Source organism: Oncorhynchus nerka, linkage group LG13 (assembly GCF_034236695.1).
Source record: "Oncorhynchus nerka isolate Pitt River linkage group LG13, Oner_Uvic_2.0, whole genome shotgun sequence".
Lineage (NCBI taxonomy): Eukaryota > Metazoa > Chordata > Actinopteri > Salmoniformes > Salmonidae > Oncorhynchus > Oncorhynchus nerka.
The window spans coordinates 61,275,942-61,291,192 of NC_088408.1; the positions used below are offsets into that span (position 1 = coordinate 61,275,942).

Genomic DNA, 15,251 nt, shown 5'->3' on the forward strand with positions numbered 1-15,251 from the left:
TGGCAAACAATATTGGGAGGTTTTTTGCCTGTCTCTCTTTCTCTTCCCTTTTCATTATTCTTCCTCCCTCCACTCTACTCCACTTTCCTTCCTTTTCCTTCTCTCTCGTCACCTTTGCTTTTATTGAGTGGGACGAGGGGAGCTGGTTTCCTAGTGGCATATGAGAAGGTGAATGTGGTTTTTTATTAAAAATAGAAAAGCACTGACAGAGAAAGAGAGAGAGAGAAATCTCTATTTTTAAATGGAGGGGTTTGGTTAGGAATCTGATATGCTGTTGACTGCAGCTAAGTCCTGCTCTGTCAGGTACAGAGAGGGCTGGATTCAGAGCCTGTCATTTCATTGCAGTGTAAATGAAATTGTATCCTTCTTTCTATCTCCATCGGTCTTCATCCCTTCATCCTTCTCTCTCTCCCCCTATTCAATTCATTCATTTGTCCATCATCCTCCTCCTCATCTCCTTTCTCTATCTCTCCCCCTCTCCCCCTCTCCTCTCATTCCTACGTACACTTTTTTGTCTCCTCCTCCTATCCCTCCACCCTTAATTTCCTTAGTGTACATGAGATCGATAGATCACTTCCTGTGTTCAGCGGGGTTAGAGGTGGATTTAGAGAGCAACATGCTCGGGTTACCCTGCTGGAGGGCCCTGGGGTGGCTGATTTGGGGGGGGGGGGGGGTCAGGGGCCAGAGGGGTGACAGTGACAGGACACTTTACTGGTCACTCGACATCACTGCCGGTTAGCACTGAGCATGTCTGAAGTGGACGAGGAACGCAAGTTCCTCCTGGGTTCAATCTCAGCATCTCCCCTCATTTTGACAACACTGATAGACATGATGCCATTTTAAACCGTTTAATACACTCCACATGACCATAACCCCAACAGCCCTTAACCCCCATGTCCAATAAATGTTCTGCTGCTGTCAGTCTGTCTGTCTAAGGGAGAGCGCCCAGCAAGCCAGAGGAGATCAATATAGTCAACCAGGTCACCGGTGATACAAGTCCGTATTCAACGTCCATCCATGTCTGAGGATGTCAGGAAATGATGTGGAAACCGGCCACTAGGAGCATCAGTGAGCAGTGTTAGCTTCAAATAGGTTCCGTAAGCATCTGCCTTTGATTCCAAAGGTCGCATGTTCAAATCCAGCAATAGCAAGTTGTTTTTTGAGATATTTGTTTAAAGCCTATCCCAAACCTTAACCCTTACCGTAACCAATTAGAGTTAATGCCTAACCTTAAGAATTGGGAGCTAATGCCTGAACTTAACCCTAACCTTAAAAATGTGGAGCTGGTGTCTAAACTTAACCTTAAACACTTTGAAATTAGAAATTTGAGAAACATGGAGTCACCCCCCCCCCCCCCCCCCAGTCCAGCCGGCCCACCCCAGCAGCGGAGCAGCTCTCTGTCTGTTTAATGGTGTTAGGTTAGGACCTGACCCCACTTAAGCTTTTACCTACACCCCCCAGCCCCAAACGACTCCCCGCGGCCCACTGACCTGCTCCCTCCCCTCCCTTCTCCAGGCTAAATAGCATTTATAATGATCTGACCCTGGACCTCACGTTAAAAGTGAGCACCCCCCCCCCCACACACACACTCACTTAGAGACAATAACCTGCTTGGGATGCTGTGTGTGTGTGTGTGTGTTTTTTAAGCACATGCCCACTAATATCATGGCTGAAAACCATAACTCTCTAATTACTGTAGTATCTGGTGTTTGATTGAGATACAGAACGAGGATAAGTTCATTACTCTCAGATTTTGTCAGGCCTAGAGTGTGTTTCTGTGGGGTTCAGAGAGGCGTGTATGTGGGCCGCCGGACGTCACTGTCTCTGGTAAGTCATGTACATGCCCTAACTGCCTGTCGTCTACCAGGCTGTCTGCACCTCAGGTCAACCTGATTAGACCAGCCGTGCTCGGAGGATCACTTCTCTCAGTCAGAGAAAATCCATACGTACGTCTCTTTTTACACTGCCCAGAACATTGGGGTCCAGTCAGATCCAAGATGGACGTCTCTCCAGTCTCAACAATGCATTGAAGTGCAGCCACTACTGTACAATGTGGTAGCGTCACGGCTCTTCCTGAGGACGGCGGTGGGGAGGGAGGCATAATGGGGGCACATAATTTGAGCACCCACAGGGGAGAGAGAAGCCTGTTTGCGGAGAAACCACTCAACACATTAGCGGTGGAGAATGAAAGAGCTCCTCTGTAGAGCGCGATAGTGTCCTCGCTCCGCTTGAACCTCAAGTAGCAGAGAGAAGCCACGGCAGCCCAGTAAAGAAAGGCTGGACGAAAGAGATCCGGTGTTGTGAGATCGTAAAGTTTAGTTGGAATTCTCAAACCACCAGGAGGCGAGGCTCACCTTTAGTCCTAAACTAAGACCCCTGCAGAGGTTTTCCCGGTCAGATGTTGTGGTGAGGAAAAACTCCTGGCCCTAGTCAGTATGAATTAGGGTAAATCAACCCACTACGGGATGGTTAACTTGCCAACCACTGCTCCACTAGGCTTAACCTTCGTGAGGGAGATCATAACTACCTCGTTATTACCTTGGTAAGGGTCGCTACAATGCTTTTCATGAGTGCTGCTGTCATGCGCCAGGGCTTATGTTGTGTCCTGTTTCCACAATGCATCTACTATTTTCGACGGACCTGTGCTTTGACTTGTAGGAACATACCAGTCATGTTTCACCACAATCCGATGATCAGGGTGCACGCATGGAAGCATACACCCACACTATCACACACACACACACACACACATACTAGCACACAGACATACAAACACACACACAACCTTATAAGCCTGCTGAGAGACAATCCCTCTTTGTTTCTCTGTCCTTTTCCATTGCCTCCTCCTCCTGAGGAATGCACCACTTCCATGACTCCACTCCTCCAAAAACAACACTGTGGTGTGTGTGTGTGTGCGCGTGCACGAGTGTAGGTGCGTGTGGGGCGTGTGTATGTGTTCGTGTTTAGAGATTGAGACTGTGTGTATGAGAATTATAGCTTAATTGTTTATTTTGGGATGGGAAGTGGAAACCAGAGAAGAAACAAGAGTTTGGTCCACAAAGAAATGATGGACAAACAAAGGAATGAGCACGGGCTCAGCGTCAGACCATCGCTCTCTTTCCCCATTCACAAAGCACTCTATCAACGCACTTTCTCTCACCATGACCTAAACTACTGTTGTACGTTCATCGCCTCTGAGGGGATACACACATGCAATTTGAATACATTTTTAAAAAATAGGTTTGGTCCTCAACTTCCGCTATTTTAAAGAGGTCATTCACAATTGCCAAATCCATTTTTAGACTTTCAAATTCATGATATATAGCCATTGATCTTGAGGAATTTGACTGTAAATGCCGCATGAGCTTATTTCAACTGTCTGATCTGGCTTTCCTAGCTGCCAATGCATTTGAGAGTGGTCACATTTCTCCAGCCCCACCCCTTAGATGTTTACGGGAGGGGGGAAATTGCCTTGCGATGAGGAATGTTGGGCCAGTAACTGAAAGGTTGCTGGTTTGAATACCCGAGTGGACTAGGTGAAAAGTCTGTCTGTGCCATTGAGCAAGGCACTTGACTCTGATTTCTCCAATGAATCACTCTGGATAAGTGCGTCAGCTGAATGTAAAAATGTAAAATGTTCACTGAAACAGTGGAGGGGCGGATGCTTTGTTGTTGTTTGCAACACAGATTTCCCATTTAAAGACCAATTTTCTGTTGGTGGATCAGAGGAGACCGATGAAATCCTAGACAGTAATAATACAAAATGCACTCAAAATGTACTATTGTACTATATTTGAATATTACCTGTTGTAAAGTTGCATATAAAATGTGTTATACCCATATTGCGTGCTTTGGATATGGGCTTTGACAATGAACAAGGACGGGTGTGGTGATTGGTATGTAATTAAGCTTTGTGCTTTTTTGCTAAGACAAAAACATGCCTCCCCTTCCATTTTTTCTTTCCTTCTTCCACCTTCATTTTCCTCAAACACCTCTTCTCTTTTCTTCTCTTCATCTCTCTCCTCTGAATTCCACTCCCCTCGCTTTCTCTCCTCTCTCAGGTGCATCGTCTGTGATCAGCAACGATGACGACTCAGCCTCTCCTCTCCACCACGTGTCCAACGGCAGTAACACTCCGTCCTCCTCTGAGATGGGCCCAGACGCCGTCATCATCGGCATGACCAAGATCCCCGTCATCGAGAACCCTCAGTACTTCCGCAGCAACAGCATGCTCAAATCAGACACCTGTGAGTAGAACAACAAGACCATGGCTTACGCACACACACACACACACACACACACACACACACACACACACACACACACACACACACACACACACACACACACACACACACACACACACGCACAGAGACAAGTATGCAACACACATATGAATGTCTTCCCTTCACCACCAGTTCATTTTAACTGGTAACAACATGTTCTGAGCTGACATAGCCTACTATGCTGCAGCGAAGAAGAGTAACGTGCGGACTAGGAGATCTCAGGGGATCTGAGTGCTGATGTCCCCGTGAATCTGTTACACCAACACATATTGTAGACGCCATCTAAGAACCCACACCTGAATGTGCGTATGCATGGGTTGCCATAGCAACAACCTCTCCGCTGCTATGGAACTGGCCTTGGAGCTGCTGATAAAATGTGTTGAGTGGGACAGGACGCGTTCTCGGTGTGTGTGTGTGTGTGTGTGTGATGTACAGTATTGAGTGTAATTGACTGACATTTTATTTAAGAAAATGTATTGGCTGGTCTCCAGAATAGTGCAGCGTTCTAAGGCACTGCATCGCAGTGCTTGAGGCGTCACTACAGCCCCGGGTTCAATTACAGGCTGTGTCACAGCCGGCCATGATCGGGAGACCCATGAGGCGGCGCACAATTGGCCCAGCGTCGTCTTGTTTAGTGGAGGGTTTGGCCGGCCAGGATTACCTTGTCCCATCGTGCTCTAGAGACTCCTTGTGCCGGGCCGGGCGCCTGCAAGCCGACTCCGGTCGCCAGTTGGATGGTGTTTCCTCCAACACATTGGTGCGGCTGGCTTCCAGGTTAAGCAAGGGGGGAGGGTGGGGGGGTTCTTCTATCCTTGTGGGGGCCTTAAATCCACCAAAGTCCCCACAAGGTAAAATTCTCTGTTGTGGCAACATTTCCCACATCCCCATGAGGACAAACACTATTTTAAGATTAGGGATTAGGTTTAGTATTAGGGTTGCAATTAGGGTTAGAAATAGGATTAGGGTTAGGAGTTAGGTTTACGATTTGGGTTTGGGTTAGGGTTACAAGTTAAGGTTATGGTTATGGTAAGAGTAAATGTTATGGTTAGGGTTAGGGTTTAGGGAAAATAGGATTCTGAATGGAAAATAATTGTAGGTCCCCACGAGGATAGAAGAACAAAACGTGTGTGTGTGCGTGTGTGTGTGTGTGTGTGTGTGTGTGTGTGTGTGTGTGTGTGTGTGTGTGTGTGTGTGTGTGTGTGTGTGTGTGTGTGTGTGTGTGTGTGTGTGTGTGTGTGTGTGTGCATGTACAGTCCCAGTGAAAAGTTTGGACACACCTAGTAACCAAAAAGGTGTTATGTTAAATTTTAGATTCTTCAAAGTAGCAACCCTTTGCCATTGATAACAGCTCCTGTGTCTATGACAGTTCCTGTGCATATGACATTTAGAGGCAAAGATAACCTCTACAATAGGACTGTGTCTCTCAGTGTGTGTGTGTGTGTGTGTGTGTGTGTGTGTGTGTGTGTGTGTGTGTGTGTGTGTGTGTGTGTGTGTGTGTGTGTGTGTGTGTGTGTGTGTGTGTGTGTGTGTGTGTGTGTGTGTGTGTACAGTACCAGTGAAGAGTTTGGACACACCTAGTAACCAAAAAAGTATTATGTTATATTTTAGATTCTTCAAAGTAGCAACCCTTTGCCTTGATGACAGTTTTGCATACTCTGGGCATTCTCACAACCAGCTTCACCTGGAATGATTTTCCAACACTGTTGAAGGAATTTCCACATATGCTGATTACTTGTTGGCTGTTTTTCCTTCACTCTGTGGTCCAAATCTCAAACCATCTCAATTGAGTTGAGGTTGGGTGATCGTGGAGGCCAGGTCATCTGATGCAGCTCTCCATCACTCTCCTTCTTGGTCAAATAGCCCTTACACAGCCTGGAAGTGTGTTGGGTCATTGTCCTGTTGAAAAACAAATGATTGTCCCACTAACCAGATGGGATGGCGTATGGCTGCAGAATGCTGTGGTAGCAATGCTGGTTAAGTGTGCCTTGAATTCTAAATAAATCACAGACAGTGTCCTTTAGTAGTGGTTTGTTGCAGAAATTTGAACATGAAGGCCTGATTCACACAGTCTGCTCTGAACAGTTTATGTTGAGATGTGTCTGTTACTTGAACTCTGTGAAGCATTTATTTGGTCTGAAATTTCTGAGGCTGGTAACTCTAATGAACGTATCCTCTGCAGCAGAGGTAACTCTGGGTCTTACATTCCTGTGGCGGTCCTCATGAGAGCCAGTTTCATCATAGCGCTTGATAGTTTTAGCTACTGCACTTGAAGAAACTTTCTTGACATTTTCTGCATTTACTGACCATTTCTCTTTGCTTATTTGAGCAGATCTTGCCATCATAGGGACTTGGTATTTAGGGCTATCTTCTAAGTAGGGCTATCATCTGTCTATCACCCCTACCTTGTCACAACACAACTAATTGGCTCAAACACATTAAGAAGGAAAGAAATTCTACAAGTGAACTTTTTACAAGGCACACCTGTTAATTGAAATGCATTCCAGGTGACTACCTCATAAAGCTGGTTGAGAGAATACAGAGAGTGTGCAAAGCTGTCATCAAGGCAACAGGTGGTTACTTTGAAGAATCTCAAATATAAAATATATTTTGATTTGTTTTTGGTTACTACATGATTCCATATGTGTCATTTCATAGTTTTGATGTCTTCACTATTACTCTACGATGTAGAAAATATTACGAATAAAGAAGAACCCTTGGTAGGTGTTCTAAAACTTTTGACTGGTATTGTATGTGCATGTCTGTCTCCGGCTTCTCCTGTATGGGCCAATGGAGAGAAGGTTGTGATCTGACTGGATCTCTGCAGCCCCAAAAAATGGATTCGTAAAATGTCAGTCAATGATGCTCAATACTGTACAACTCAGTGTTTGTGTGTGTGCGGGCGCATGTGTGTGTATAAATGTAGTATTCACTTTGATGAGGAAGAGCTAAACAGTTCTAGGTAAGGTATTCTGTCAGGGGAGTGGGTGTGACTCTAATATCTTGGCCTCCATTGGTTTGTCCGCTCCATTAGAGTAGTCATAGCTCATTAAGAACATGAGACACACACACACACACACACCCAGCTGATAGACACGCTCACAGATGCACTGTCAACTTGCATGCCTTGCAACGGAAGGACTAAAGGCCGACACAACAGAGGTTTCCTCCTTTCTTAGTGCAGTCTACTCTTCTTTCAACCCCTGTTTCTTCCTTTTCTTCTCTCCATCCCGGTCTCTGGGTTTAGAAGGATTAACATTGTACTGGAAAGTTTGATTCACAAATGTATTTTTACCAGGATGTTTACTTGCAGAAGGGCTCTCCTCCTGTGGAAATGATCCCGTTCACCCATGACATCAGAACACAGGGACTAAAGTCTAAAGCCAACCCCTATTCTACCATCCAGAAGGCTTTGAAAAGCACAGCTACTTAGCCGAAACTAGAGAGGATGACAGACTGTGGACGGGGGTGGACTTGGATAGGGAACATGTCTCTTCTTGACATGTACATATTACGTACTTACAAAGAATGATAAAAGAGTACATGTGTCGAGTTTGGTTGTGTAAATGTATATTTACTGTACACGAATTGGCGGTAATGGTGGAGTTGTATGGTTGTAATGGTAGAAATATCTGAGTTTTAACTTGAAAGTATTTGTGTAACCATGCTATTATTGTTGTGAAAGAAGAGAATTAGTGAGCAATGGTAACGAGCTGTGGCTTTTGTGGATAGATGTTCTGGGAACTGTGGGAACTTACATGTAATTAATTCCCTGAGCTGTTGTTTTGGCAGATGTGATGTCATCAGGTCCACATGTTTTGGCAGATGTGATGTCATCAGGTTCACACACATACACACAAAGCTGCGCTCAGGTCTTGAGTCTGTATGTGCTAGTCTAATGGCCTAGGCTCTCTGTCTCCCTCTCCCTGTCTTTTTTTTAACATAATATTGGGTTATGCCTCTCAGTAAGTTAGTGCAGATCGATGCAGCTTCAAAGTCTAGCCCGCTGTAATGCAATAGCTCGAGTGGTGAGCTTTTCTTCAAATGCATTTCTTAATCAGATCAGAAATAAATCTTGATGGTTTGTGTCCGGGTCCACGGTTTCTCTCTCTGAAGACAGTAACCTGCTGATGAATATGTTTTGGTGTTCTCCACTGTCCTCGTGCTGTAGAGGGAGGCCTGGGTTGAGATAAGTGGGTGCAGAGCATCTACAGTATCTGGCTGCATGAAAACCGCTCTGGGAGAAAGCACTGGGAAAAGCCTGCTATGTTATTACCACCAGACTGATCTCAGTGTTTGTTCAGTCAAAAATCGTTGTTTCAAATAGACTTTCAAACGTCAATTTCTGACGATTCCCACCTGACAGCTATTACATTTGCTGAGAGACAGAGCTGAGCTAACACTGTGCAACACGATGTTACAAATTGCTATCATCACAATAAAAAGACAGATTACAAAATGAATAGTAAAACTCCCTTTCAATTGAAAATACATTGATTACACAAAACACATCACCACAATGTACAGTACCAGTCACCTACTCATTCAAGGGTTTTTCTATTTTGACTATTTTCTACATTGTAGAATAATAGTGAAGACATCAAAACAATGAAATAACCCATATGGAATCATGTAGTAACCAAAAAAGTGTTAAACAAATCAAAATATATTTTAGATTTTAGATTCTTCAAAGTAGCCACCCTTTGCCTTGATGACAGCTTTGCACACTCAATCACTGACAGTGTCTCCAGCAAAGCAACCCCACACCATCACACCTCCTCCTCCATGCTTCATGGTGGGATCCACACATAAGGAGATCATGCGGTCATGCGGTCCTCCTGAGAGCCAGTTTCATCATAGCGCTTGATGGTTCTTGAAATGTTCCATATTGACTGACCTTCATGTCTTAAAGTAATTATGGACTGTCATTTCTCTTTGCTTATTTGAGCTGTTAATGCCATAATATGGACTTGGTCTTTTGCAAAATAGGGCTATATTCTGTATACCACCCCTACCTTGTCACAACACAACGGATTGGCTAAAACGCATTAAGAAGGACATAAATTCCACAAATTAACTTTTAACAAGGCCCAGCTTTTAATTCAAATGCATCCCAGGTGACTACCTCATGAAGCTGGTTGAGAGAATGCCAAGAGTGTGCAAAGCTGTCATCAAGGCAAAGGGTGGCTACTAGGAAGAATCTCAAGTAGAAAATATATATTCATTTCTTCAACACTTTTTTGGTTACTACATGATTCCATATGTGTTATTTCATAGTTTTGATGTCTTCACTATTTTTCTAAATTGTAAAAATAAAGGAAAACCCTTGAATGTGTAGGTGGGTCCAAACTTTTGACTGGTACTGTATATAAATAAAATAAAATAGTAGCTAGATCATTCGGTGCAACAAATGATGGCTCCCAGACCCCTTATCCAACCATAAGCCATCTCTTGTCATATACAATACATCCAGTTTAGGAAGTCACACTGATATCTGTAATAACTAGGTTCTGTCTGTCTTGCAGTTGTCCAGCACATCAAGAGGCACAATATAGTTCTGAAGAGGGAGTTGGGAGAAGGGGCGTTTGGCAAGGTTTTCCTGGCCGAGTGCTATAACCTGTCTCCTGAGCTCGACAAGATCCTGGTGGCTGTCAAGGTAACGCTGCTCTTCACTGTCTATCACAACCTACTGTAGACTACATTGTTTGACCAATTTCCAAATGGACTCCTAACCCCCAACCCCCTAACACTCTTATAGGAAAATCTGCCAAATAGCCTGCTTCCACCAAGGCTTCCAGCGTTCTAAGTCTGTGGTGAAACGAGATCTCATTGGAGAGTTTTCATAAAAAATACATGACATGATGGGAAAGAATCCCCCCCCCATCCCCCTGACCTCCTGTACTTTCTGTGTCCCACTGTGGGACTCCCACATTATTCTAAGTGTGAAGTGGAGCTTTCTGTATGTACTAGCAACCTGCAACCAAGTCACATCTAAGATTATAGATGTGCCATGGCACTTTCCAAGTTGCCATCTCTACGGTCTAACATATTCATATCCACTAATGGTAGCGGTTTTACAAGAAAATATTGGACAGGCATGCAGCCATATAGGCTAGGCTACCATGTTTATGGAAAAATATGCAGAGGAGCCATTGATCAAGATACTGAACAGTGATATTAGCGATATTAGCTAATGCGTTAGCAGTCTCATGAAAAGATGCTAGAAGTCACACAGGCGATCAAAGGCACCAATGTCCTGGTCGGTTGTACAATATCATAGGTAAATCACGTTCAGGGGGTAGTTTTCTGAAAGCTATGTGTGAACAAACGTCTTCTGTACGTGTGAATAAACTTCAGAACTTGTCGAAAGAAGCACTTCAATGTTGGGTTGGTAGTGCATGGACGTGCAGTTGCCCAACACTGCCTTGCAGCTCTCAGGGACCCACTGCCATCATCTACAAGTCCAGAGCATCAGTTCAGAACTATCAGCCCGCTCCAGCAGGATCTCACTGATCATCCCTAAAGCCAACACCTCATTTGCGGGTAGATTGAACTTCACACAACTTTCGAGAGTTTTCCCTGTTAGTTGACACCATCAACGTTTCCCTTTTTTATACAAATGAGAACTTTTTCAACTATTTTAAATAAAGGTGAAATAAATAAAATAAAATTATAATTACCTTTGCTAGAAGTCACACAGGCGATCAAAGGCACCAATGTCCTGGTTTGTACAATATCATAGGTAAATCACGTTCAAGTTTTCTGAAAGCTCAAACGTCTTCTGTACGTGTGAATAAACTTCAGAAACTTGTCAAAGAAGCAGTCACCATCAACGTTTCCCTTTAGTGTGGCAATTGTGATCAAATCAACGCAATATTAGCCACTTTCAATACAACACACCGCAAACTAAACAAACGATGCACTAGTAAGATTCTATCGTGCAAGACTCAGCCTGTACGCTACACAGACTGGTGCGGCATAATAATGGCCGTAATGGAACAAATGGAATGGCATCAAACACATGAAAACCATGCTTGATGTATTTGATACCATTCCACTGATACCGCTCCAGCCATTCCCACGAGCCCGTTCTCCCCAAGTAAGGTGCCACCAACCTCCTGGGATGGATCTGTGCTATTTACTTTGAACTGGACTGTGTTTACAGCTGTGGTCGTGAGTAGATGCACTTGTCTTGAGATCAAAGCAAGAGCTGCATGTAGCCACGTGTGCACATTCTGTTCATATCCTTTGCTAGTTAGTGAGTTATTAGCCCAGTTATAGATCATTTGTAGTCAGCAATGGGGGAGTCATTGATTCCTACAAGAGCACAAAACGTGTACATTTCTAGCCATCTTTGAAAAGAGAGTCAGGTAAAGAGCTTTTCTTTTGTCTTAAAGGGTCAGTGATGTATTTTGAGAAGGCTTGAATAAACTAAGTAGCCAATAGGCAGAGGGTAGCATAATTTGTCTGATTCTCTGTAATAATGTTTTGGGAATAATAATGCATTTTATTGTATAAAGTGGTTTCTTGCATCAAACAACACATTTTCCGTCACCTCCTTGTCTGAAGGACAAGTAGATAAACAGGTTAATGTCAAGCCCTGCATGTTTTTTTTCTTCTCAAAAAGTCTCATGGAATGTTGGCCTAAATTGAACAGCACACATTGGCTGCTACTGTAGGCTGAATGGTAGAACAGCTATTTCCATGTTAAAATGTTATGGGATGCATTTTCTCCATTGTTTTTGATGGTAGGTCACTCTGGTAGGCCTACATTATTATACAATTGCCAGAGTAACCTACTTGTCCACTGTTAAAACTGCAACTTAAAGCAGCTACAGCCTCAGTGTTCACAGTAAAGTTTGCGCTCAGCAGACTTAGTGACATTTTTTTTGTTGAGGGAACACTGCCCAAATCCATTTCTGTTCTGATCATAGTGATGAGTCCTGTTTCCTGGAATGGACACTTCAGTTCTCTGTAAGCACAAAACACCCTATGTACTCATATACCCACTTTTTGTAGAACCAAATCAATTATTCATACAGAATCATTTCTATATATTTCTGTAGATATGAATATAGGCCCATATCGCTTACATTTCCTGAAACTCTCTCTCTTCATCCCTCTCTCTCTATCTCTCTTGTTCCTTCTCTCTCTCTCTCTCTCTCTCTTGTTCCTTCTCTCTCTCTCTCTATCTCTCTTGTTCCTTCTCTCTCTCTCTCTCTCTATCTCTCTTGTTCCTTCTCTCTCTCTCTCTCTCTCTCTCTCTCTCTCTATCTCTCTTGTTCCTTCTCTCTCTCTCTCTCTCTCTCTCTCTTGTTCCTTCTCTGTCTCTGTCTCTCTCCCTCTGTCTCTGTTTCTCTCTCTCTCTCCCTCTCTGTCTCTGTCTCTGTCTCTCTCTCCCTCTCTGTTTCTCTCTCTCTCTCTCTCTCTCTCTCTCTCTCTCTCTTACTCTCTCTCTCGCATTTGCCTCTGCACTAAAAACGCTATGACAGATTTAATGAAAATAGCAAAGATCAGAACATGAGAACCAATAACACTACTTCTGTAAACAATGACACAGTAATCACTTACTGTATAAAAGTGTACACCATCTCTGCTTGGTCATTGCCAATAAGCTAACATTGTGGACTATGGTTTTGTTTCTATAACTCATTTTTACTTTAAGAGCCACTTAAGTCTGCACTTGGTGGACTTGAGCCAAAAACATCTTGTGGCAGAATAGTACCCTGTCAGTAAACATTTCTCAAACTCAGTGTGCATGTAGTGAGTTTTGAGGAAACGTCGGTAGTAACCTGTGTGTGTGTGTGTGTGTGTGTGTGTGTGTGTGTGTGTGTGTGTGTGTGTGTGTGTGTGTGTGTGTGTGTGTGTGTGTGTGTGTGTGTGTTCAGACCCTGAAAGAGGCCAGTGAGAATGCGAGGAAGGACTTCCATCGAGAGGCCGAGTTGCTGACCAACCTGCAGCACGAGCATATCGTCACCTTCTACGGTGTGTGTGTGGAGAGCGACCCCCTCGTCATGGTGTTTGAGTACATGAAGCACGGGGACCTCAACAAGTTCCTCAGGTAAACCATTCTTTGGGCATGTACAAATTGTACAAAACGTTTTTTGAACTCCAAGTACAGATAGGACAGATGGAAATTAATTTCCTTAGGCATTAATCACGCAAACACATTTATTTTTTATTGTGACACAGCATCAGTGAGATCCAAACCTATAATTTTATTTTCTTTATCGATGGAATTAGTCCACTGCGATACCAGGATGAAGCTCGCTTGCCATGTTTTTTTTACGCATACTAAGCTGTTCATTTTAGTCTATTCAAACAGCCCCCATTTCAAAGTAAACAATCACTCAATTAGTGGGCGGCGGGCGCGGCCGACACACCTGAACACACTTAACAAGATAGAGGATAATGAGAGTTTTGTTGATGCTGAGAACAAAATGTATATATTTTCTCTTTCTCTGAACTTGACTAAACTTGACATTCTGAGAATGGAATGTATATGTTCTTAGAATGTTTTCTGAACGTTACTAAAGTTCCTTGTGGTTTTAATGGAAAGTTTTCTTAATGTTCTCAAGAACAATTTGGAAAACGGCTTTAAATAGAACGAGGAAACCTTTATGAAACATTATGCTGAAGTACTGAAAGTCCCACAGAAGAACGTTGTTTCTTAACGTTCTATGAACTATTTAAAACGTTCCCAATGTCGAACCGGATGGAGAATGCTTCTAGAACATTACCATCATTGAAATATAAATGTAACCATGTTTGAACTTTTAGGAAACGTTCGGTTCAAATAATGAAATACCAAGAATATTGTTTTTTTGTCAAGTTCCTTAATTACTCTAGTGGGCTAAATCAGGGTCACACACACTGTACAGTAGTGATTCTCCTCGACTCATCCCAAAACCATCTCAATTGGGTTGAGGTCAGGTGATTGTGGAGGCCAGGTCATCTGATGCAGCACTCCATCACTCTCCTTCTTGGTCAAATAGCCCTTACACAGCCTGGAAGTGTGTTGGGTCATTGTCCTGTTGAAAAACAAATGATAGTCTCACTAACTGTCAAGGGGTGCGTAACTGGTGGCATGGAAGTCAAACACAGTAGAGCAGAACTTGGTAAATGGCGGGAGCCGTTTAATGCACATAACTCCCGGCTTACAAAAATCACAAAAAACACATGGGCACAAAACCCGTCACCAGTCACAAAAGGCACACGTACTTACAATGAACAATTCCCGACAAGGATATGGGGGAAACAGAGGGAACATATACAACATGTAATTAGGGAATTGAAACCAGGTGTATGTGACAATCAGACAAAACAAATGGAACATGAAAAATGGATCGGCGAGGGCTAGAAGACCGGTGACGTCGACCGCCGAACACCACCCGAACAAGGAGAGGAACCAACTTCGGCAGAAGTCGTGACACTAACCACAAACCAGATTGGATGGCGTATCGCTGCAGAAAGCTGTGGTAGCCTTGCTGGTTATGTGAGCCTTGAATTCTAAATAAATCACATACAGTGTCACCAGCAAAACACCCACACAGCACCTCACCTCCTCCTCCATGCTTCACGGTGGGAACAACATATGCGGAGACCATCCGTTCACCTACTCTGCATCTCACAATGACACGGCAGTTGGAACCACAAATCTCTAATTTGGACTCATCAGACCAAAGGACAGATTTCCACCAGTCTAATGTCAATTGCTTGTGTTTCTTGGCACCAAGCAAGTCTCTCCTTCTTATTGGTGTCCTTTAGTAGTGGTTTCGTTGCAGCAATGAATAACCTCAACCAAATTCCAAAGACTGGTGACATCCAGTGGAAGCGGTAGGAACTGAAAACCAGTTCCTAAGAAATATCATTTGCCAATGAGAACTCACTGAACAGACAGAGACCTAAAAAAAAAAATCTGAACGGTTAGTCCTCGGGGTTTTGCCTGCTACATAAGATCTGTTATAC

General features: G+C 43.6%; 1 protein-coding gene across 1 annotated transcript in view; it reads left to right on the plus strand.

The window, feature by feature from the left end:
- The window catches only part of LOC115139779 (BDNF/NT-3 growth factors receptor-like), an 86,498-nt gene that overhangs the window by 39,079 nt on the left and 32,168 nt on the right, over positions 1 to 15,251 (plus strand). Inside the window, exons 11-13 of the mRNA XM_065026528.1 lie at positions 4,062 to 4,247; positions 9,809 to 9,939; positions 13,172 to 13,344. Coding sequence (XP_064882600.1) covers positions 4,062 to 4,247; positions 9,809 to 9,939; positions 13,172 to 13,344 — 490 coding nt within the window. The remainder of the gene's footprint in view (positions 1 to 4,061; positions 4,248 to 9,808; positions 9,940 to 13,171; positions 13,345 to 15,251) is intronic.